The 24,848-nt window shown below is 38.8% G+C and overlaps 1 protein-coding gene across 2 annotated transcripts in view; it reads left to right on the top strand.

Moving 5' to 3' along the window:
- Gabrb3 (gamma-aminobutyric acid type A receptor subunit beta3) overlaps positions 1 to 24,848 on the top strand; it is a 236,140-nt gene that overhangs the window by 194,913 nt on the left and 16,379 nt on the right. For both annotated transcript variants that reach the window (XM_052178514.1, XM_052178509.1), the window contains exons 5-6: positions 6,622 to 6,704; positions 9,792 to 9,929. In XM_052178514.1, the coding sequence (XP_052034474.1) occupies positions 6,622 to 6,704; positions 9,792 to 9,929 (221 nt within the window). The remainder of the gene's footprint in view (positions 1 to 6,621; positions 6,705 to 9,791; positions 9,930 to 24,848) is intronic.

The following is a 24,848-nucleotide window of genomic DNA, read 5'->3' as shown; positions in this document are numbered from 1 at the left end:
ATGTGCACTTCCAGTGTTTTGCAAGAAATATAAAACAATCAATCTTATTTTTTAAAATAATGGGATGGAATCAAAATTACATATTTTGTAAGGACCAATGAATTGACATGCTTTTATCTAGACTTACAAAGAAAAAGATAAAAGACTCAAATGACTAAAATCATATTTTTAAAAACCATGGGACTTACAATTATTTACAAACAAGAGGTACACAATAAAATTTATGTGCTATAAAATTAGAAAAATTGGAAGAAATGAACTAGTTTTTAGAAACATAAAACATATCAAAATGGAATTATGCAGAAAATAGGCAATACGAAGCTCTCAAATTGAAGGCTCCACATTGGACAGCGCCTCTGGGTTGTCTACCAGACCCTGAAAAATAAAATTAACAGCAATGGTGCTTTCTTAGTTCATACTTGTTCTGTGAGGCCAGCAGTGCAGCTGTATCAAAGCCAAGGCAGCATGCTATCACAAGGGAAGTCAGCAGATTGCATATGTTATGAATACTTATGCAGAAACTAACAAAATATTAACAAATGAAATCGAGCAACATAAGCCTTAGTCAAGTGGAAAAATAGTACAAAATAATTTCACATGAATATCAGTGTAATATACCATACTAATAAGATGAAGGAAAACAACACACATGAAACAACCAACCATGACAAAACTTAACAGATTTTCATGAAAAGAAATTACGGTACAAAGAGTGAACTTTATTAGATGATTTAATTGTACATGAAAATGCATAAGATCATAAGGTGAACGACCGAAAATTTATCCTAAAATCAAAAATAAGATACCCAATTGTCACTTCTATTAAAGTAGGAAAGAAAGGCATAAACGTACTTCTTCACAGATGGTGCGATCATGTGTAAAGCCAAAGGATTGTATAAATACTCTAGTCAATTATTGCTAAAAATGATTTCAGCAAAATTTTGGAGGACAAAATAAACAGAATCTGTACTTCTGTATAACAATGAACAGTCTAAAAAGGCAGGGAAAAAAAAGAAGATCCATTCAGATCATCATCTATCAAGATAAAAATTTAGTTTTTTAAAAAAGGTTTAAAAATTAAGTTTAACAAAATATAAATGTGGAGGTGTCATGTGAGTGCTTGCACATGAATTCAGGTACCTGCAAAGGCCAGAAGCATTGAATCCCCTGGAGCTGGAGTTATGGGTGGTTATGGGTTGCTGGATGAGGGTTATATAAGAACAGTTTGTTCTCTTAACTGGTGAACCATCTCTTTGGCCCCAAAGGTAATATCCAAGGCTGTTCTGAATTGTTGTGTGATTCTCCTATCTTCTTCATATCCTACTGGTATGATTCACTATAACTCATGTTTGCTTTTTAACATTTTTCCTTGAGGTGGCCCAGACTGACCTAAAACTTCAAATCTTCCTTACCCAGCTTCCTGATTGGTGGGGCTATAGACATATTGTCATATAGTTGAAGAGTATTTTAAACACTAAATCTATGAAATATGAAAAGAATTTGAAGAAGATGTAACCAAAAAAGATACCTCGTGTCTTGGATAGAAATATGTAAATTTAAGAGGCTAGTCCCAGACATTTCCACATTCAACTTAACCCTATCACAATACAATAGTGTTTGTAGGATTGGAAACTCCTATTCTAATGCCCCACGAAATCCGAAATGATCCCAAATGTCTCTAATAACCTTTAAAAAGAAGAAAGATGTAGGCCTCACAGTTTGTAGTTTTAAAATTTGCTACAAAACGATGTGAGTCAAAACAAACCACTTGTCATACAGGCAGACACACTGTACAGTAAAATAGAATGGATAACTCAGGAATTAATCTTGATATTTAAATTAATTTTAAGTTCCTTTTTATTATATTACATTTGGGCATTTTCCCTCCATGTTTATATATGCAGTACTTATATACAGTGTCTATGGAGACCTAAAGATGATGCTAGATCCCCTGTCCCTGGAATTGGAGGGACCATGAGGGTACTGGGAACTGAGCACTAGGTCTGCTGCAAGAACAAGTGTTTTTAACTGCTGAGCCATCTCTCCAACTCTGTGAATTCTGACAAGGATGCCAATAGTATTCATGAGATAGTCGTGGGTCTTCTTAATAAATAATGCTGTGAAATACTAGAAGTCGTATGTAAAGGAGTGACTCTAAAACTACAAAAGACAACTGAATGGATCCAAATCTTAAGAGTTAAAATTATACAAGTCTTAGAACAAAATAGGAATGGCTGCATGAGATTGGGCATGGCAATGAATTTTGATCATGGCACTAGAAACACAACCAAGAGGTAAACAAACAAACAAAACCACAAAACAACAAAACAACAACAGCAACAACAACCAAAATCCAAAGCAAAACAGAAATTGGCTAACTGCAATGTTCAAGGAACTTCTGTGCATCCAAGTACACAGCACAGAAAAGCAGCCCCTAAAAATCATAGCTAAGCAACATGGTAGCATTAGTGTGCTTTTAGAGAGACTCACCCCCACACATTCCAATCAGATCAAGAAAGTAGGTGGGACTCCAAGTAATTTTCTGACTTTTTCCTAATGTGTTTCCCTTTTTTACCAAAGTACTGAGCTTAGGGTGTTTTTCTTATGAATTTCTTGGTCTTAGGTCCTGGGTACCTACTTTCCTGGCAGGGAGTTTAGGACACTATGCTCTCTATTTTGTTTTTCAGCACAATGATGGTTTGATTTGCGTGGAGCTCTCCTCTCAGATCATTTACAAATGGATTGGAGAAAAGTTAGCCTATCTCACCTGCCAGAAATGACACAAGACATAAAGGCGCTATCCTTGATGCTTCTATGTAGAGTCAGATACCTCTGTTGTAGGAAAAATACTCTACTAAAAAGCAGTCACCAACTGCTACATTACTGCAGTAAAACAAGCAACTGGAAATCCTTAAAGCACATAATATGTGTGTATTGCTCATTTGTCTGAGGGATGGACAAGCATGTCTGCTGGCCTTGGCTAGCTAACCCATAGGCTGAGTGCGAGTTTTCATCAGTTAGCCCACTGAGATAGTCTTTTGAGAAATGCAAGTGGCACCTCAATCCTGTCCCTGTGTCCTGGACCTGTGGACTTGCCTGGAATAGCTTTCTCACTGCAGAAGAAAAACCATTAGAGACCAGTTCCTCCTGTGATTACCAAGCTGTTTCAGGTTATGGGTTTCATTCATAGTTAAGAGAGACAAAAATGTCTCTGTAGTGCAACTCATCTAGGAAAAGTGAGGGAAAGGCTACAAGACACTCAGCATGCTCTGATGCTTTTTTTTTTTTAATATTTTTATTTTCTATATTCTTTGTTTACCTTCCAAATGATTTCCCCTTTCCCGGATCCCCCCTCCCCATATGTCCCATAAACCTTCTTCTCTCCATCCCTTCTCCAATCACCTCCCTCCTTTTTCTCTGTCCTTATATTCCCCTCCAATGCTAGATCAGTCCTTTCCAGGATCAGGACCCTCTCCACACTTCTTCATGGGAGTCATTTGTTATGCAATTTGTGCCTTGGGTGTTCAGAGCTCATTCCAAGTGAGGTAACCCAATCACAAAAGAATACACATGGAATGCAATCTCTGATACGTGGATATTAATTAGCTCTGATGCTTTTTGAAGTAACAACCTCAAGGAGTCTCCACTGCAAAAGACTTTGGACATTCCTGTAAATGTATTTTCATATATAATGTATAAAATACAACAAAAAGTTAGATAAATTACTGACCCATGTCCTATAACCTCAGCTGCTCTCTTGAAAGTACATACTGAAGAAGAATGTATTCTCTGTAGTATTTGGCTTAGGTATTCAGTCTAAGCACCTGAGTTCCTAGACCACCTTGAAACCAAGAAGGTCTGTTTGATAATTCCAACCTAGTTGTCTCCTTTAACTAACTCATTTATTCTGCGAGGTTTTGTGGCTCACTTGCTGTGGGAAATATCATTCTGGTACTAACAGATTACTGCTGTAGGCCGGGCAGGACTAGCTCTGACTTCATAGACTCAAACCAAAGTAGATAGAGAGCCGGCCAGTCAATAGTCAGATGGAAATGCCCTTTTGTAAAGGTGCTTAATACAATGGGTTCATTGATGTGAGGCAAGTTGAGGAGAGAAAACAGGACCAGAGTTCTTTCATTTTGACTGTATGTGAGAAAGCTGGCCAACAGCAGTCTCTGGCATTAACACCTCATCTTAAAACATCAGGGGACTAAGTAATTGATTAATTGCTAGAGCCTTTTCTCTTGCCCAGATGCCTCTCACTTGTCAAGCTAGGGGGAAGTTTGGAGTAGTAAACTTTCACTGAACCTGGAGAAGAGAGCCACAGTCACAGAAGGAAAATATGGATTAGCTCACATAAATTCATATTCAGATTCCTACATACATATTCCTAAATCTCCACAAAAATCATTTGGGCCCAAATTTCATACTATCTCATAATTACATACGTGTACACACACACACACACACACACACACACACACACACACACACATCCATATGTACATATGTATATGGAGCAAAAGACCAAACACTAGTGCAGAAAAACCTTCCGCATTTTGGATCAAAAATAAGCTCCAATCTTTATTTACTGAGAAAGGAAAAGCTTCTACTCTATTTTTGCTAAATGAATTAAAACTAAGTCTGTTAGAAGAAAGCTTTGTTCTCTCCAAGATGACTAAGCCTGGCTTGCTATTAAGAAAAGACCTGCTCTACCCTATGGTTAGAGGTTTGCCTGTTTCTTTTGCTCTCTCTACAGCTTCTTTTTTTCTCTTTCCCACTATACTTTTGCATATTGCTCTCTTAATTTTTTCATTTGCTTTATAGTTTCTAAATTATCCCACTCTGCATTCTTTTTCTAATCTTGCTCTCTCCTCCTGCTCTGATGTAGCAATGTTCTTACTTCCAATGCCTTTACTTCTAAGTTCTTTTTGTGTTCAGTTCTATCTAAAAAGTTCTCCTCAGTTCTGTCTCCTTTCTTTGTTATCAGCACTACACACCTTTTGAAATACATGCTTACATTGTAAAAATTTCACTATAAGTTTACTCATAAATTGAACAAGAAGTTAGCAACAGAATGTTTAGGAGTAATTATCAATTTGAAGTAATTATCTGGCTAAACATTCATCATTAGTCGCCAGCTGTACAGGATCATGGAGAGCTGAATACCATAACTATTGTGAGTAACATATTAGTGAAGTTTGTATAGATAAACCCAGTCAATATTTTATCTTCTGTCCTTGCACCTATAGTAAATATTTAGTTCCTCTTTTATGACCTTGGTTAATGGTCTTACAACATCTTAGAATATGCCCTGAGTAGCAGATACATCCTTGCTATCTTAGAAGCAATTAACTCATGACAGTTGATGACTGGCTGCATTCTCAATGCAGTTTTTTGTTTGTTTGTTTGTTTGTTTGTTTGTTTGTTTGAGAGACAGGGTTTCTTTGTGTAGCCCTGGCTGTTCTGGAACTTGCTCTGTAGACCAGGCTGGACTCGAACTCAGAAATCTGCCTGCCTCTGCCTCCCCAGAGCTGGGATTAAAGGCGTGTGCCACCACCTCCCGGCCTCAATGCAGTTTTGACTATCAGAAAATTATTCTTATGGGATAATCAGTAAGAATTAAGGAATCATCTGTTTGTTTATATAGCATCACTACAAGGCAGTACATCTTCATTGTTCTGCAGAGATCTGCTCAAGAGGGTGGAATAATACCTAGTGGTTGTTCTAATAATAATAATAGGAAAAGCATATTAATAGCAAGAGTCTCTCCTAAAATGAAATTCTTATAGGCCTTGCCTGCTGTAGCAAATCCGTCAACGATTTTTAATCCAATGCAGTCCTATCTCAGGAAGATCACGTGCTAATTTTTAGCTTCTCCCTGATAGCTCCTGACAATATTTTACATTATTTATAAAGTTAATTATATAAGATGGATCATTAGTATAGCAAAATGGTAAGATCTGGATAAGTACTACATGTTAGAAACAGTTGTTGGCAGGACGGAACTACTCTGGGCTTTATTCAGGCTTCCCTGCCGGCTTCCACAATTGTCATTCCAACTCTATGTAGTGTGACAATGTGTGGGAAGCTGCTAAACACAATGCCCTTACCAATGTATATGTGCATACATGAGCATATGACTTCAGGTGGTTTGGGAGAGATGAATTAGAAAACAGTTAGTAGAAAGTAATAATACCAATTATAGACTCAGTTCTAATGAATAGGATGGAACATTAGGCTAAATAATTGATTTAGAAAAATGTATCTAGTTTTGGATTATAGATGGAGCGTACCCCTTTCATTCTATGATGCATGAATACTTCTAAATCCTACTCCACACACCATTAACATGTTTACATTGTACTTGTCAATTTAGAACAGGTAAAGGAAATAAAATTAAGCATGATTTTGTTTTCTTGATAAAACTGATCTATAGTATATTCAAATCATTCAAGGAATTTCTTACTCATTCAAAATTCTCCCTCTCTGAGGGAGGCTTTGGTTAGGTGGACTTTGGGAAGGAAGGCTTATGTGTATGTGACTTATGTCTGTCTAGAAACAGTTTCCCTCCTATGTTCCTTAGCACATCTCTAATACCACCCCTTCTATGTGTTTCAGGATCACCACAACAGCAGCGTGCATGATGGACCTCAGAAGATACCCTCTGGATGAGCAAAACTGCACCTTGGAAATTGAAAGCTGTGTGTATTCGAGTCTGCCTTCCTCTTTTTGTCTTTTGAATTTTAAGTTCTTTTTGTTGTCATTGTAAGTTAGTATGTATACCAAAAATATCTTATAATACAGAGATACAAAAAGAGAAAGTGAAAGCAAGGGAGAAGCAAAAAGATTGGAAGACAAGAGTATGCGCGCGTGCGTGTGTGTGTGTGTGTGTGTGTGTGTGTGTGTGTGTGTGTGTATAACTCAGTATAAACGAGTACTTTATTCTAACCTGATTACATAGTCTGTTTTCTGTGCTGAAACAAGAGAAAACAAATGTCCCCCATCTCAAACCATTCAGCAAGAACGGAGTAAACACTGAGATGCAATTTTCTTACAATCTGCTTCATCATGCTTGAGTGGCTGGATTGCTGAGACCCTGGGCAGTTGGAGTGAAACTCATTTCCCATCAGAATCATAGCCTTACAAGGTGGCCATTTCTGCATCTTGGCAATTTTCTTCAATTTAAGGAGTGTTCAGATGCCTTATTGATAATTCAGTGCTGTGTACCTCTACAGGAGAATTGAAGCTGCTTGGCTAACATCTAACAAGATGTGCCTCCTGCTACCCAAAGAGCGCTGCCTCTTGATGCTGACCTGACACACTGTCTTATTACTAGTCTCAACAAGTGTTTGCACTGAGTCTGTCACAGCCTAGTTTATTATTAATCTTAACTGGTGTTCTACTGAGATTTGGGTGGTTAAGTGAATTTGCTTTTGTGGTGTCACTAGAAGTATTTTTGGAGCTTAAGCACCATGAGGGAGTACAGAGTGGGGACCACAGCTGGTCACACTGTGCCCTTCCCTGCTATACTGATCAGTGCCCATGCTTCCTGACATCTGTGAATTCAGAGACCAGGAATGTAGAGTCACATCCAATGATGCAAAATTAGAGCTTTTGAGGACACTGGCCATGGAGCTTCAAAGGCTCAGAAGAAAGATGGTGATCCCTACAGTTCCTAGGATTATGCTAGAAAGTCCAATGTGTTCTCTTTGGCTAGAGGCAATGACTCTGCTGAGACTACGGACTATGGCCATTTTAGGATGTAAAGGCAAGCTTTAATTTAGGAAGCAGCTTCATCTCCAACTGCCTGCATACATCTTTTGTTGTTACCCTTATTGTGGTGTGACCTGACTTCAGCAGGTGTTGGGCAAAAGAGGTTTCTTGGGTAAGGGATGACTTGTCCTGCAGAATTCCAGGCTGAAAGTGTCTGAGGACAAGCAGTGAATTCCTTTCTGCTGGCTTCTATACCCTAGGAGTGGAGTGGGAAAGTGGTATCTTTTGTTTTCCAGCTGAGTATAAATTTGTTAATCCTTTAATTTACCCCTCACATGCTTTGCAGGGTTTAACTATATGGCAGCATTGATGTTTAGCTCTGATTTTGTTTCCTGTTTCTGGGATTAAACCCAGGGCTTCACGCATGTGAAACGAGCACTCTCCCATAGAACTGCACTCCGATCCTGGACATGGACTGTTCTAAGTCTAGGGACATACAGAGCACAGAGACAAAATGCTTTCCAACCTGGAGTATATGATCCAGAGGATGGGAAACAGGCAGAAAGAGCAATAAGTGTTTTGAAATACAAAGAATTGTGGGAGACTGTGGGACTGTTCAGGAGATGGGATCTTGTGGACGGCTTCTAAGGGAAGCTTGCAGTAAATTTTGCGACCTGGAGAAGAATGGGTTATTTGAACACCTGAGAAAGGCTCCTGCAGGGAACACAGCTGGTCTGCACACAGGAGCTGCTCTGAGCAATAATAGGTCAGGTAATGGGAGAGGGAGGAACATCGCATTGGGGTTGGTCTTGAAAATTTCTGAGGCTTTTATGAGAAGTTTGGATTTGTTTTTTTCATTGAATAGAAAGCAATTTGCTTTATATAAAGAAGTGACTTTATATATAATCGAGTGAGTATTTTATTAGAGAAGGAATTGTCAGGTCAGGAAGACAAAAAGGTGCTAAATGGTAGATGCCACACAGTGGTCTATCCACAGGACAGCAGATTGTTCTAGGGACCTGAGGAGTACTACCGAAGCTGAGATCCTGGCCTATGAAAGTATTGAATACATTTGTTTTGTATGCATTCAAATACAAAATTTTATTGTATTGCAATGATATATTTTTAAATCAGATTTGTGATTTAATGATCTAATTGACAAATCAAATTGAATGTGATGGTCTGTGATTCCAGCACTTAGCAGATGGTATAGGTCATCTAGTGTTGGGTCATAAACTCTGACTCAAGGGAGAAACAAGACGAGGAACAAGGGAAGGAACAGGAAAGTAGTGGGGGTTGAGAGAAGGTTGAAAGGGAGATAGGGGAGGATGGGGAAGAAAGAAAGGAAGAAGGAAGAGGAGATTAAAGAAGAGAAGAAGAAAAGAAACAAAGAAAAATAAAAAATTCAAAGAGAGCTGGAAACAAATACATGATTGCTATGATCTTCTGGGTGATTCCTGGGTGCTAAGATAAGACTGCTTTGTTTCTCACTGATTCTCTGCCCATCTTTCAGGTGAATATGAGAACTGTCCCCAGAACTGGGTTAGAGATACAATTCTTATTGTTATCACTGTCTTTGTGAGGAGGACACCTATGCCAATGTACATGGGCCAGGAGTCTCCCAGCAAAGAGCATTTCTAAAATGGGCAGGCACCTTAAAAGAACTCTGCCACTAGACTCTGATTGACCCTTAGTCTCTGTAGCTATTCCTGAATCTCCATACCTGATTTTCCCTAGCATCATACTCCTTGCTGTAATGATGTATGGAAATCCTCAACTAGATGATATCCAGGTATTTGTAATGTCACTCAGAATTCTGGTCCAAGCTCTCATCTCCTACAATTCCCATTCTCTGCCTTTCAGAACCATCCTGGTACGAATCAGACTATTGAGGTAACACAGAAACACCTGAAAGCTAATTTATTCACATCCCTTATACATGTGCACATTAAATAATTCTTTAAATCTAATAGAGCCATTACTTCCCTTTAACAGAAATAATTTCTTGGGCTATACATTTCTATTTGGTCATAGTGCCTCCTATCCACCATATTCCTGCTTATCTCTCCTGGTAGATGGATACACCACGGATGACATCGAATTTTACTGGCGTGGCGGGGACAAGGCTGTCACTGGTGTGGAAAGGATCGAGCTCCCACAGTTCTCCATTGTGGAGCACCGTCTGGTCTCCAGGAATGTTGTCTTCGCCACAGGTGATCCCGTGTCCTCTTTTAGTTCCTTTAAGATGCTCGATGCACTGACAGTATGGTCTCATAGTGAAGTGTATGTTGTCTGGCTTCCATGCATTGTCAGAAACTGACCATCACATGAACTGCTTCTGTGTGTGTGTAAAAAAAGCATTGCTCCCTGTGATAAGGAGATTGAACCACCTGATAATGAGACACGCCCCACCATATGCTGTTGAAGATAAGACAGTGAATGAGAAAGTAGCTGGTCCCTATTTAATATCATATGTAATATTGCATCCTTGGTTAGAAAAGAGGCTCTATGGCTATGGAGATAGATAGAAAAGGGAAGGGATGGTAGATATTCTCCTAAATGCTGCCAACTTTTTCACTTCCCGGGTTCAGTTTAGCGTTGCTGATCCAGGACAACAGAGCTCATGCTGTTCTCCCCACCCCACATAGTCTTCTCTGAATGCTGTCTGGTTAAGGTTGCCATGGCCTGAACTTCACCACCATTCTGATCTAACTACCCAGAGACAGAGAAGATATCTTCTGCTCTCTGTCTGTGCCTGCTGAGATTTGATTACATTTCTGTCGCATGTATTTGATGTCTGTGGTGATATCTCAGTTGCTTTTCATTCTTGGTGCATGCTCTGCATGATAATTCAGATGATAAATAGAAGTGTTTTCCAAACTGTAAAGAATAGCCATGTGCATGGTGTTGAAAATGCTAGAGGAAAGCAGAACTGTCTGTACATTTAAACAAAAACCAACAGCTATAAATCAGTCTCAGTGTGCGATGGCATTAAGGAAACTGGCCCTTTGTCATCTGCCTAGCACCTGTGGGTGACTGTTGTCTCTTCTGCTAACGAGGTCTGGTTTATTTCACCTTCATGCTGCTTTTTTCTAGGAGACACTCCTTCCAATTCCTACTGCCACAGCTATCCTGGCTGGGTTATGTTATTGCAATCCCCTTCCATTTCTACCCACAGCCTATACTTCCCTTGACAGCAAGAATGCATATCCCCAGGAGGTACTGGTCCTATTCACAGCATACTCAGCTCTCCCCTCAAGCCTACTTCCTGCCTGAGATTAGAGCATTAGTCATTGAGTACCTGTACAATGGCTCAATTTTTTTTTTTTTTACCTGTATCTCTTCTCTCCATCCTGGCTTCTACCAGCCAATGTTAGTGTAGACAGAAGCTTGAATTTTTAAGACAGTTTTGTCTGCATGCAGTATTGCTGAACTGCATGAGAAAAATCAGGATCTGAGGCTTAGCATCAATGATGTGTGTACAATCAAGAAAACTGCTCTGATGCATTGAAGAAAATGGTTCATTTCTTATGTATAAAAATGAGATGTCATCAGACCTTTATCCCAAGCCTCATGTGCACAAGGTCTGCTCAAAGTATGCTGGTAGTATTTCCACAGCAGAGAGATCCTGCCCATGTCTGTATTTGTCAACAAAGTTGCCTTTGTGATCAAAACCTGTTAACCTAAGACTCGCTTAACAATACTATCTCAGATGCCAAGAATGGGTATGGACTGGGCATCACATAGCCTGCGATGCACTGGCTCTGCTCTTTTAAGCACCTGTGTTTTGATTTGTTCAGAGATGGAAGTCAGGCTGCACTTCCTAAGTATGCTTGCTGCATGAACAGAGGGAAGTCTTCTAGCTGTACGTTGACCCATGAGGCCATTAAAATGTCTTTCTTGTAGCTTGACTTGAGTTCTACATTCACCAAATGCTCATGGGCCTTAATATAAGTTATAAAACCTTTTGCTTCCAAAGAACTTGTACATTAAAGAGTACCTACCCATGAAGAAAGAAATACCATGGCCTTTGTCATCTTAAAGGCATTTTAAAGCTAAATGAAATGTTAAATTTTATTATCTCCTTGTGTTGTGAATTAATGCAGTTCTAATTGGTAATCTGGATTGAAAAACTTCATTACCTAAACACAGTCTGTCTACCAAGGATTAGGAAGGAACAAAAATATCTGTCTACTTGAAAGGTAGCTTGAGTCATGCAGGGCTGTGGAATCTACAGAACACACCTGGCTGGCAGGTGTATATTAAAATGAATTGGCAGAAGAGATGGTTAAATAAATATTTTACATAGAAATGATAACTCAAAACCCAGTGACATACTATAATCAAGGATTAAAATATCATGCATCAAATAAAAATCACATAAATCCTTCCTGTCCTTGATTGGGAATTAAGGATTGTGCCGCTTGTAATAAGGTGGCCATGTTCTAGAATTGCTGTAGAATTATAGAATGATAATCAGGTTCATTAGTGCTAAAAACACTTCAAATCCTAGCATAATCAATGTTCTGAACAGTGTTTTGATGTGTTTTGAAAAGGAAGCCAGGTCTACATAGTACTAACTCCCCACCACAGTAACATTTTTGTATCAATTTTATGCCACTAATGTCCCTGGAAGCCCATACTATTGCAATGTATTAGCTTATGTTAAAGTATAGGAAAATTGGAAGTTCGTGATATTCATTGGTAGCAGAGTACCAAGTATGCTCATGAGTCTGCCGGGACAATCCCTAGCCCTGCAAAGAAATAAATTAGAAAATTGAAGTGGTATTGATATAGGGAAATTAAAAACACAGCTACCATAATGGTTCTTCCTGCATACCAACCTTGGTCTATCTTTGACCTTTTCCACCATTAATCTTTCTAAACTCCAGGTCATCATTTTACAGTTTTGTGTGTGTGTGTTAAGTGAGTTCTTATAAAAACATGTAATTCATTTTACGAAAGAGCTATACAAAGTGTGGGTTTGGGAGAAGCAACAATCTATTTGACCATGATGTGGCACATGTATCTGACTCCTTTGCAGTCTTGTACCAAAGGCTGAGTGTTCTGGATGAAGTGGGCTACCATGCAGACTTTTAAGAACTGATACTGGGGTTGGAAGCCTCCACATCCTAATCCAGGACACTGGTTTGTCTTAATTCAATACCAAGAAGTCATGGGAGACAAGAAAGAAACGAACCACCTGCTCCTGAGCCCTGCCTGTGTTAGTGTGATGCTACCATACTTCTCAAGCCACTGATACTTTTTCCATGGCCTCAGTCCCTGACTCATGAGCTCTTCAGTTTAAACTCTTCTAAATTTTTCTCTTACGGACTGCATTGAATTGTCTTTCTTTTCTCCTACCATTCATTCTTTATGGTACCACCAAGCTTTCATTCAGATTCTAGCCTCCATTTGATATATTTTCCTTGTTCTGTTTTGCACTATCACTGTCCATTCAAACTCTCCAGTGAGCAATTCTCTCGCCACTGCCCCTCTTCCTTGTGATTCTCCTTCAGTTCCTTATTTTATCATTAGAAAGCTTTGAGACACATCTGTCTTTTGAGTAAATGTATTTGTATCCTACCATGTGTTTGGGGTTCTGACAAATTAACCAAACTCCAAACAGTGAGGCCTTCAAGCAAAGTCCATCAGGAAAAAGAAAATAGAAGGTAGACTTCATTAAGCACTGAGTTAAACAACTGACTTCTTGCGAAATCCTAGGTCTATTAGCTCTGATCTGTTCTCATTCTGAATTCTAATTTTTATCAAAGTACTTATGAACATATTACTCAGAGTTTATAAGCAACACTTTGAACTCAAATCTGGGAACCTGCATTGTTGTGCTTCCTAAGAAAGCACAAAAGCATCAGAAGAAGAGATAGACCCGTAAGGACAGTGACTGTGCAAGGATGATTATCTCACAGTGGCACCCAGTCCTCAGTAGGTTCCAGGCTGCATGGCGTCTCATGCCTGCAAAATATACTGAAAAAATGAGCAAGCCCATATGGTTAGTAGATGTCAGTCCTGCTCTATGAACTTTTATAATGAAATTTCAGGAATAATTATAAATTAAGCATATTTAGAGTTTTGTGATACTTTTGATCAAGACCTAAAATGTTATTAGAGCTTCTAAACAAATTTTTGGGCATGTTGTAAATACTTTGTCTTTTTGAATTTTAACTTTTTTATTAATTATTTTGTTTATTTGTATTTCAAATGTTGTCCCTCTTCCTGATCTCTCTTCCACAAACCCTCCACCCCTATCCCCTTTGGCTTGAAGAGGGTGCTCCCCCACCTACCCACCCACTTCTGCCTCATCCATCTAGCATCATCCTTCTCTGGGATAACAAGCACCTCCCCTCCCATTGATGCCAAATAAAGTAGTCTTCTGCTACATAAGTAGCAGGAGCCGTAAACCCTCCTATGTATATATTTTGGTGGTGGTTTAGTCCCTGGGAGCTCTGTGGGGTCTGGTCAGTTGATATTGTTGATCTTTCTATGGAGCTGCAATCCCCTTCAACTCTTTCAATTCTTCCCAAAACTCTTCCACTGGGGTCCCCTGGGTGAGCCCAATGTTGGTTGTGAGTAACTGTATCTGTCTTAGATGCTGGCAGAGCCTCTCAGAGGACAGTCATACCATTCTCCTGTCTGCAACCACTTCTTGCCATCAGCAATAGTGTCAGGGTTTGTTGTCTGCTGATGGGATGGATCCCAGTGTAGGAAAGTCTCTAGATGGCCTTTCCTTCAGTCTGGGCTCCAGTTTTTTGTCCCTGTGTTTTATTTAGGTAGGAACAATTCTAAGTTAAAATTTTTGAGATGGGTGGGTGGCCCCAACCCTCAAGTGAGGGTCATGCCTATCTACTAGAGGTAGTAGTCTCTTCAGGTTCTATCTCCCCACTGTTGGTATTTCAGATAATGTCATCCCCATTGTATCCTGGAAGCCTCTGGAATTCCTGGCATCTGGAACTTTTCAATCCCCCCCCCCACCATTGCCACCACCTACTGCTATGTATTTCTATTCATTCTCTTGGCTCTCTGGAATTCTTTTCTACCCATAGCAGAATCCACCTTCCCTTTTTCCATCCTTCTGCTTGCCCTCTCTCTCTCCCAATTTATTTAATATAGTATTCGAAGTTCTAGCTAGAGAAATTACACAACAAAAGGAGGTCAAAGGGATACAAATTGGAAAGGAAGAAGTCAAGGTATTACTATTTGTGGCTGATCTGATAGTACACATAAGCACCCCTAAGCATTCTATCAGAAAACTCCTACAGCTGATAAACAACTTCCACAAAATGGCTGGATATAAAATTAACTCAAATAAATCAGTAGCCTTCCTTTATACAAATGATAAATGGGCCAAGAAAGAAATTAGGGAAATAATACCCTTTACAATAATCACAAATAATATAAAATATCTTGGTGTAATTCTACCAAACAAGTGAAAGATCTGTTCCACAAGAACTTCAAATCCCTGAAAAAAAATTGAAGAGGATCTCACAAGAAGAAAAGATCCCCCCTGCTCATGGATTGGTAGGATTAATATAGTAAAAATGGCCATTTTACCACAAGCAATGTTCAGGTTCAGTGCAATTCCCATCAAAATTCCAACTCAATTCTTCATAGAGATAGAACCATTCTCTAAGTTTAAATATTACTGAAATATTTTTGACACTCCAACAACATTTAATGAATATTTAAATTTTTAAATGTCAAATCAAATTGATTCCAGCTCATCAAAAAAGAAGTAATAATATAGAAGGGGTCCAGCCCAAGGATAGAAGAGTTGTTTAGGTGAAAAAGGGCCCTGGAATCCATTCTCAATAATAGTTAAAATGATAAAAAAAAAAAAAAAAGAAAGAAAGAAAGAAAGAAAGAAAGAAAGAAAGAAAGAAAGAAAGAAGGAAGGAAGGAAGAAAGAAAGGAAAGAAAGATAGAAAAGAAAAAGGGAAAGGGAAGGAAAAGAAAGAATAAAAAAAGAAAATGAAAGGAAAGAATGGACAGAAAAGACAAGACAACACAAGAAAAGAAAAAAGATATGTGGAGAGTGAAAATTTTTAGTGGCTTGTTGGTAGATATTCAGATAGGCCCAAGATAAGGAGGTAAGACAATGCCATGAAGAAAGGTTCAGTATCAAAACTTCCATGAAAAGATGATTGTAACTTTAATATTCACAACTTTTCTGTTTGGAATCATTGATGGGTTTGTTCCTCGGTTTCAGCACCAATGAAGGGAGCATAAAAGAGAGAGAGGGGTTTAGAGAGTGTGGCACAGTGGTGTCTGGAAAGGGGGTACCTAGGCGGGGCCCATGCCCAGGCACCTCTGTCCCCTGAGGGACCCACGCACACAAACATGGTATAGAATAGAGTTTATTCAGGTCAGAGGATGTGAGTTAGAGAGAGAGAGAGAGTAGAGAGTAGAGAAGTGGAGGCCAGCCATGACCACGTGGTGAGAGGGGGGAGGGGAGGAGAGCCAAAGAGGGAAAGAGAGGTGAGAGTACCAAGAGGCCAGAGCAATGAGAGAGAGCAAGAGAGCTCAATGAGAAAGAGAGAAGGGGCAAGTAGCCCCTTTTATAGTGGGCCAGGTCTATGGGGCGGGGCATACCTGGGTGTTGCCAGGTAAGTGTGGGGTGGAGCTTAGACAGGATATTAACAATCATAAGCAAGAATATGTTGCAAATACAGGTATGAATCTAAATAACTCTGCCTGAAGTGACTACTCAAGTAACTATATCCACCTCGGGTTTTTTTTTTTTTTTTGGACTTCTTTCTCGTTTCCTTGATAATAGCTATTGACCCTAAAGCCACTGTCATCTGGTTTGAGCATTGTCTAAAGAATAATAAAGTCTGACTGTTTAGCAATTGTTCTCTACCCGAGCCTCATATTTGTAGAGTTGATTCCTCTTCACACTATAGTTCATTTGTTTTCTTCGTAATCTGTAGAAATTTCCTGCTTCTTATGCACAGGAAGGCATAATGTTGCTTAAATAGCTATATATGCAGATAGATGTTATTTACATGCCTTAGAGTAGACATAGAAATGTTCAAACTTAACTGGCAATGCCTAACTGTTCTCCAAAATGGTCATACCATGGTACACACGTATCAACCAGTCTGAGATCCCTGCCCCACACATTTGACATAGTCATCACCTACCGATGTAAGTCATGTATTGTGTCTTCCATTTGTCTAGTTGATAGTGAGGATGACTGTGCTTTCTGGTGCCTACTTGGGCAAGCATCTTAGATGAGCTGCCTATGAAAGACATTGTGTGGATTGTCTCTTTAAAAATAAATTGAAGACACAGTGTTATAGGTTGTATGTATTGCAACACCCTTCTCAAAAAATTGTGTTTGAGGGTCTGCTCTGATAGCTTGTCTGTACTTTGGTTTATTTATTCAACACAGTACTCATTGCATCCTTTGCTTTAAGTTGACAATGTCCTTCCCATTTTTCACTCTTATTTATTGCTCTTGGCTTTGTTATTCCTGCTTTTCTTTTGTTTTGTAATTTCACTATCAAATAACTAATTTTTTCCTTAAAATGGGATGGTGTGGCAGTAGATGCTACATGCCCATATTTGGAAGAACAGAGGCAAAAGATCACAAGTTTAAGGCCAGGCTTAGCTATTTAGCACGATCCTTTCTGAAGAGTAGGACAGACAGACAATTTGTATAGTATTAGCTCTTGGGAGCAAATTGGAGGTGATCTAAAGAATATGGGAGTATTTTTGTAGGTTCGATGAAAACACAGCTCTACTTTACAGAAGGACCTTGTGAATCCCTGGGTTTTGTTTGTTGACATCCTGGACTCTGTTCCTCACAGACACATGCTCCCCTGTACTGTAAATTATCTATCTATAGTATCAAAATGGTGCTTTTAATATCCATCTCCTTCATGACAAAGATTCTCAATGTCTACGTCTTTTGTTTATTTTATTAATATGAGAGTAAAATATGTTATTAATATGATAGTAAAAATGGGGGAGGGCAAATATGTACTTTTGGAGGAAAATATTTTAAAGCTTGAAGTCAGGGTCTTGTAACACCAATGAGCTCTGAAAATGTGTACAGAGCATGGGAATCGCTGTCAAGGACAGGAACTAGGTTTAAGGGAATTCTGAATGAAGGAGATCATAACAAATGTGCTCATCTCAGGATGCAGGAGCGCATACCTAGAACACGAGGCTTGCACATCACCAAATCAGGATTGCATCTCTCACACGAGTTCTGAGGGTCTGTCCTGCACACTGTCAAAATTTGTAATGTTCAGGTTTTGCCAAATCTAAAATTTATTACTTTTTTTTTTTAGTATTCTTTGCATTGAAAGCTTAAGATATATTTTCAAGATCCACGGAGAAACAGATTATTTAATATATGACTTTAGCTGTGTGATGTTTTGATTTTTCTTCATTTTTTTGTGCAATACGACTAGATAAGGACATTATGACTTTGTTTCAAAAGATTTTGAAATATGAAAAAAGACTGAGATATCTGATGGTGAAACCGGTCAGCTCTTTAAGTTCATTTTGAAAAATACTGTCATGCTTCTTCACCAGGGATCATGGCAAACTGAGCTTCCCTTAAAGCCTCTGTATGCCCCTCTGTTAATGTACACACTTCTAAGAGTCTTTTCACAGACCCAAAAACTTTAATATTATTTTCCTAAGTTTATATTGACAAAATGTTATCATTAGTTCTTTATTCATAAAAACATAGTAGGTATAGAGAAGCAAAGCAGAAAGATGCATTGACATCTGTGTCTTCTTCATGATTTACTATCCTCTTGAGCTCAGTGAGAAATTGCCCTTCCTTTCTCCCTTCTCCATTTTCTTTCTTGGCACATCCTTCACCTGCGTTTCTAGGCTGGAGTCCACTTCCAGTTCCCGAGTTCTCAACAGCAGGCTCAGAGTGTGCATGCGACCTCTGCCAGAGAACAGCTTGCGTCTGACTGTGCTGCTGTGAAATCACTTCCCTTTAGGAGCTCATGACATACGTCTCACTGCAGAAGCCAGAGATTTTCAAAAACTCATTACGCTATATCCTTATAAAAGTATTTATCTACATGCATCTACTGGGGTTACCTTTAAGAGTCTAGCAAACATGTCTAAATAAGCTCAATGGTGAGAAAACTTTGATTACAAAAAGAAAAGAAAAAAAAAGAAAAGGGGAGAAGAATATGTATTTATAGGCAGTATAAGACATCTTTTACTTGCTATTAGTTTAGGCATGTATTTCCCAGTAATAGACACATAGTAGATTTTCTCCTTTTTATCATGATTTATTGAGATATTTTATACAATATAATTCACTCATTAAAATTCTAAATTCAGTGGTATTTTATGTATTTGTGGGCCTCGGAAACATTGAACACAATCAAGTTTAAATTTCACTGCCCCTCAGAGAAGCCACGTAGCTTTGGGCAGTAATTTCCCCATGCCGTCACTAACCCACCTCCCTTTTCTCTGTGTGTGCTCATTCCATGCACTTCATGTAAACTGAGTCACACAATAGAGTTCTTTGTAAGTGGCTGCTTTGGACTAAGTTTTCTTTGGCACTCATGGTGTGTCATGCATCATTTTTTATTATGAATGGACTTGGCACTTTTTATACTTTGAACAATTAACTTTAGTTATTTCCATGCGTGGGCTATTTAGAATGAGATTGTTATGAATACTTGTGTACATGTTTTACTGTGGATGATTTTTGTCTTCATTTTCTTATATTTGTTTTCTGCAATATAACAACTTATTTATTTTTAAATAATTTTTAATTGAGGATTTCTTACATATACATCATGCAATATGATAATATCCACCCTTTCCCCCTTTAGTACCTGTTTACTTCCTCCAAAATGTCTCTCTTACAATTTAACTTATTTTTTATTTTTCATTACTCACTAAGTCTAATTAGTGCTGCCGGTATATGTATACCTATGAAGTCACATCCTGGAGCATGGGAAAGATATCAGTGACCGTATCACAAAAGAATGATTCTATTTAGCTGCTACTCCCTGTCAATAGCTCCTCAGTAAGGGATGCAGCCTTGAGATCACCTACCCCAGCTATACAGGGATTTTAACTGCCATGGTCTTATGTAGGTCTTTGTAGGACCATATCTTCTGTGAGTTTATTAATATGATAACCATGCATTCCAGTCCAGAATACATCATTCCTCAGTACTCCTCCAATCCTCCAGCTCTTCCTCTTCCTCCCGTCTCTTCTTTGGCAATCCCTAAGCTTCAATTATGTTGAGATTAATGGAGGTATCGCATCTAGTGCTGAGCCCTCAGTCTCTTATTTCAAAACTTTGATCAGTTTTGCATCTCTATCAATTGCTGCCAACCAAATTTATGGGTCTGAGTATAGTGAAGTCAGAAAGCAGTTATTTACCCAATAATAGTTGTGTGGCTACTTTCCACACACCTTTCCAAGCACGTCAGTATTGTAGCATGTACTCTATGCTTGTAGACAGTGCTGGCTAAGACCATGAATGTATTTTTTTTTTCATCTTGCCCAGCACATTCTGACACTATGAACACAAAAGAGGATATTTGTCTATGAACTTAAAATTGATTTTTCTGTGTCCTGTAACCAAAGTGTTTAGTGTCCTCAGTCATAGTTCTTATGATCTAGTTATGCTGGGTAACTAAGGGCAATATGTTGTTTTGGAGACTTCCCTGACCAAAAATGTATAGGGAGGTATCCCATACCTTACACTGTGATTTTAATTTGATAATGCATAGACATGTTTTTATTGTCTCAAAGAGTGAATTCACATATTTTTTTAGTTGATGTGATGCTTTCACCTTTGGAGGAACTTTCAAACTGTTTTCTGAAGCGATCTGGGCATTTATGTTGAAACTAGCAATGTGTACAAAATCTAGTTTTTTCACACCGTACCCGTCCACACTGTCGTTTGAGTATAACTATCCCCATAGTAATGAGGTAGTTTCTTATTGTGCATTTGACTTACATTTTTTCCGGTGATAAATCTAGCTGAGAATCTCTTCACAAAGCAGGTGTCCCTGTATCTATTTTCTTTAGAGAAATGCCTATTCTAAACCTCTCCCATCTTTTTATTTGGTTATTGATCTGGGATATTTTTGAGGAGGAGTAAGCATCCTTTATATGCTCTAGGTATCAAATATATGCCTTATAAATATTTGTTTTTATCCTTAGGCTTATCTTTTTATTTCCTTGTTGAGAATCATTTCCACCATCATGGTTTTTCATTTTAGTGACTGAATACTTATCACATTTTCTTCTATTGGTAGTTGTATTATTGCCCTGATTTTGTGCCTAAGGAAACAGAGGGCCTGTGACATTGGACAGCCTCATAAGCAGGAATACTCCACGTAAACTATGAAGCCATACAGTCTCAGCACCCTCTCTGTGTGGCAGCATTGTGTGAGCCAGAGTACACTTTTTCTATGGAAGACTGCAAGAACACACAATTTGCTCAAGGGGTATTTTCAGCTTGAATTCTGGTTTCCTTTTCTCTCTCTTCCATTGCACACATTTCCTTTCCTCTCTTTCATAGATTTTTATCAGCATATATTGAAGTGACTAGGATTGAAAGACTATAACTAGTCACACTGTCCCCTCCTTCCTGTTTTTGTAAGGTGTGACTTTGTAGTTTAGGTTGGCCTTCAACCTCCTGCTGAGTGTTGGAACTGCAGGTATGCACATTGTACTAGAATCACACAAGTTTTAATGTGGGACTATATCATGAAGTCAAAGGTAAATTACAAGTGAATAAGATAGCATGACAAAGGACTCCAAAATAGCCCTGGTGCTCTTTCCCAAAGGTGGTGATGAGAGTCCTTTAGCAGCTGCCTGGAAAAAGTGACATAAGTGCCTCGGTCACTCTGCATCAGCTACAGAAATACTATCTTGTTATTCTACAGAAACACTGGAGTGGCTGCTATCAATCTACAAAGCTAGCTTGACAGTGTATGTGCACATTTTTAATGAGATCTTCAAAAATATTGATGCCTGGAGAGTGATGTAAATTTAGGAGAATTGGAGATCTAGAGCCTGGTTTTGGCACAGGTCTCAATGCATCCAGGGAAAAAGGGTTGAGATCAGCATCTTTGCTGGAGACTTTTGCCAAGCAAGTCTTGACTTGGAACAGTATGCTGTGCAGGGACTGTACCTCTGCCTGTTGACTCAGCATCTACTGGGGACCTGCCTATATCTGCATTGGCACACAGGCACCAGACCAGAGATCTGCATTTTTGTTGCCATCTTAGAGCTTCTCGTGTTGTTTTGAAGGGTACTCAGTGCTTTTCAATTTTAAATTATTAGCCATTGCCTATAACTCCTTGTTAATTTTTCCAAAGATACACCATGTTCTGGGTTGTGCAACCCTGCCAATATCATGCCATATTCTATCACAGTTACACGAGGCCCTTTACACTTTGTAAGATGCATATGTATTAGTAGAAGGCTACTACTTATTTAGAAGAGTAGCTGTCATTTCTCAAAATTCTTAAGTTTACTGGTATCCATGAATCTCTTTTTTTAAATTAGATATCTCTTTATTTACATTTCAAATGTTATCCCCTTTCCCAGTTTGCTCTCCTCCGGGAAACTCCCTATCCCATCCCCCCTCCCCCTGCTTCTATGTGGGTGTTTCTCCTCCCACCCACCCACCCACCCACTACCACCTTCCTGCCCTCTATTCCCCTACACTGGGTCATCTATAGAGCCTTCACAGGACCAAGGACCTCTCCTCCCATTGATGCCTGATCTGCTACCTATGCAGCTAGAGCCCTATGTATACCCCTTGGTTGGTGGCTTAGTCCCTAGGAGCTCTGGGACATGTGGTTGGTTGATATTGTTGCTCTTCCTATGGGGTTGCAAACTGCTTCAGCTCCTTCAGGCCTTTCTCTGACTCCTCCATTGGGGACACCACACTCAGTCCAATGGTTGACTGTGAACATCCTAACCCAAAACATCCAGGAAATCCAGGACACAATGAGAAGATCAAACCTAAGGATAATAGGTATGGAAGAGAGTGAAGATTCCCAACTTAAAGAGCCAGTAAATATCTTCAACAAAATTATAGAAGAGAACTTCCCTAACCTAAAGAGATAGTATCCAGGAATCTTATTCCTAGAATCTTCTAGCTTGGTAGGGCTCTTTACCATATAAGCTTCTTTTCCCCTTATCCAAAGAAACTTAGTCATTCATGCATATTTGATTTTATTGTGTGAGAAACACAAATCTCATGCATGCCCAGGTCTAATGTAGTATGTTTGTAGTATTGCCCAGGCTTGCTCGGACTTGCCCAATCTGCCTTTGTCAGAGTCTCCTGACCTGAGTTGGGAGTCCGTGGACTTGGGCATTGCTTTCTTCATGCTTGCACTATCATTGCTTGCTTCTTATACCTGACTAAATGCTAAAATGGATTTTGAAAAATTGTGTTCTTTTTCAAAACCTAATGTATTTGCTAGACAGATAAATTACAAAAATAGATCTTCTTGATTATAAACTTTTTGTCTTGGCAAATTTCTAGGTAATGATATATTTTTGAAGCAGGATTAATATTGTCTTCATAAATGTTTCTGGTGATCATGTAGAATTTGGTTCTGTCCTTCTGTAATCTCCCATGCTAGCTAAGAGCATATTTCTCAAACAATTTCAGTGGTTCTACAGTTCCTGTGTGTTAGTTTCAATTTGTATTGAATTTTTTTTTAAGTTATACTTTAGAAAATGATGGGTAAAATCATAATTGAGAAATGTGGTCAATTTAATTGCACTTAAAAATATTTGTTGCTCTTTCCTGGAAGAGGACTAAACATTCTCACTCTCATGGTGTAAAGGTTGACAATGAGGCATGGCCAGTGAAACAGGTGGTAAGTATATGTGGCACCTCATCAGAGCATCCCACAATTTTTGCATTGACAACACTAAAAAGATTTCATTGTTATAAACTACAAGGATTTGGGATGTTTGTCACTGCCACGTGTTGACTGAAACAAAGACTATTTCACCTATAATGTAGAAACAAGGATAGCAATTTATAAATGGCATGATTAGACACTGACATCAAATCACGTCTAAGTGTCAATATTTAAATGACCTCATTAAGATCTTAAGAATGTCATGTGATTTCAAGCTAAGACACAGTGAAGCTATTGAATGTTTTGTGTATTAAACTCAATTTAATAGAGTCCAGAGAATGAACGTAATGCTTTTTGTTTTTTTACCCATCTATCTGTATGTGGGTGCACAGATCCTGAGTGGTAATGCAGGCTGTTGCACAGCATCTCAACTTCATTGCTTCACAAGCATCTTGCAGAATGTATGCCTGCCAACAGAGATCTAACTTTGGTCAATATCAGTAATTATATTTTAACAAGGACAATTCAAGAAGATGGTCACTGACATTTGGAGGGAGCACATAATAAGGATTCATGTGAACTGAATTGGGTCAAGAACTTCTATTATAGATAGCTAGGGAAAGGGATTTTCCAAAGACAGTGGCTATGAATGTGCAGTGAATTGGGTCAAGAACTTCCATTATAGCTAGGGGAAGGGATTTTCCAAAGACAGTGGCTATGAATGTGCAGTCAGGAAGTCATAGACAAATAGGGAGACAGTGACAATATCCTTGACTGGACACTGGCATGCTCATATAGAGGCATGGTAAAAATTAAAGTAAGTTATAGTAGGAACATAAAGAAACCTCCATTCCCAAGTATTTTAGTCTATTGATCTACACAGGAGAGTTTCCAGTCTGGGATAGCATAGTGTCTTTTATGCTTCTGAAAATGTGGGTAGAGTACAGGGTCTGGTACCTCCAGACTGTAGGCTTGCATGGGTTTCCTCAATGGAATAACTTGGAAAAACTCCATGATTACATAGGGTAGTCAACACATCTCTGCTGATTCTGTTGCTTAAAAGTTTCAATGCACTGATGGCATTTGAAAAGTGAAACAAAATTCAGTATAGAATTTCACCTTATATCAAATTCTGAAAATGGAGTCCAGTGTGATGGCACATTCCTGTAATCCTACTTTGTTGGGAGGCTAATGAAGTATCACTAGTTCAAAGCCAGGCTTTGCAGCCCACAGAGACACTGATACCACATAGAATACATTTTTAGAGATAGAGCTGAAGCT

This window comes from Apodemus sylvaticus, chromosome 1 (genome assembly GCF_947179515.1).
Source record: "Apodemus sylvaticus chromosome 1, mApoSyl1.1, whole genome shotgun sequence".
Taxonomy (NCBI): Eukaryota; Metazoa; Chordata; class Mammalia; order Rodentia; family Muridae; genus Apodemus; species Apodemus sylvaticus.
This window is presented reverse-complemented; position numbering and strand designations above follow the sequence as displayed.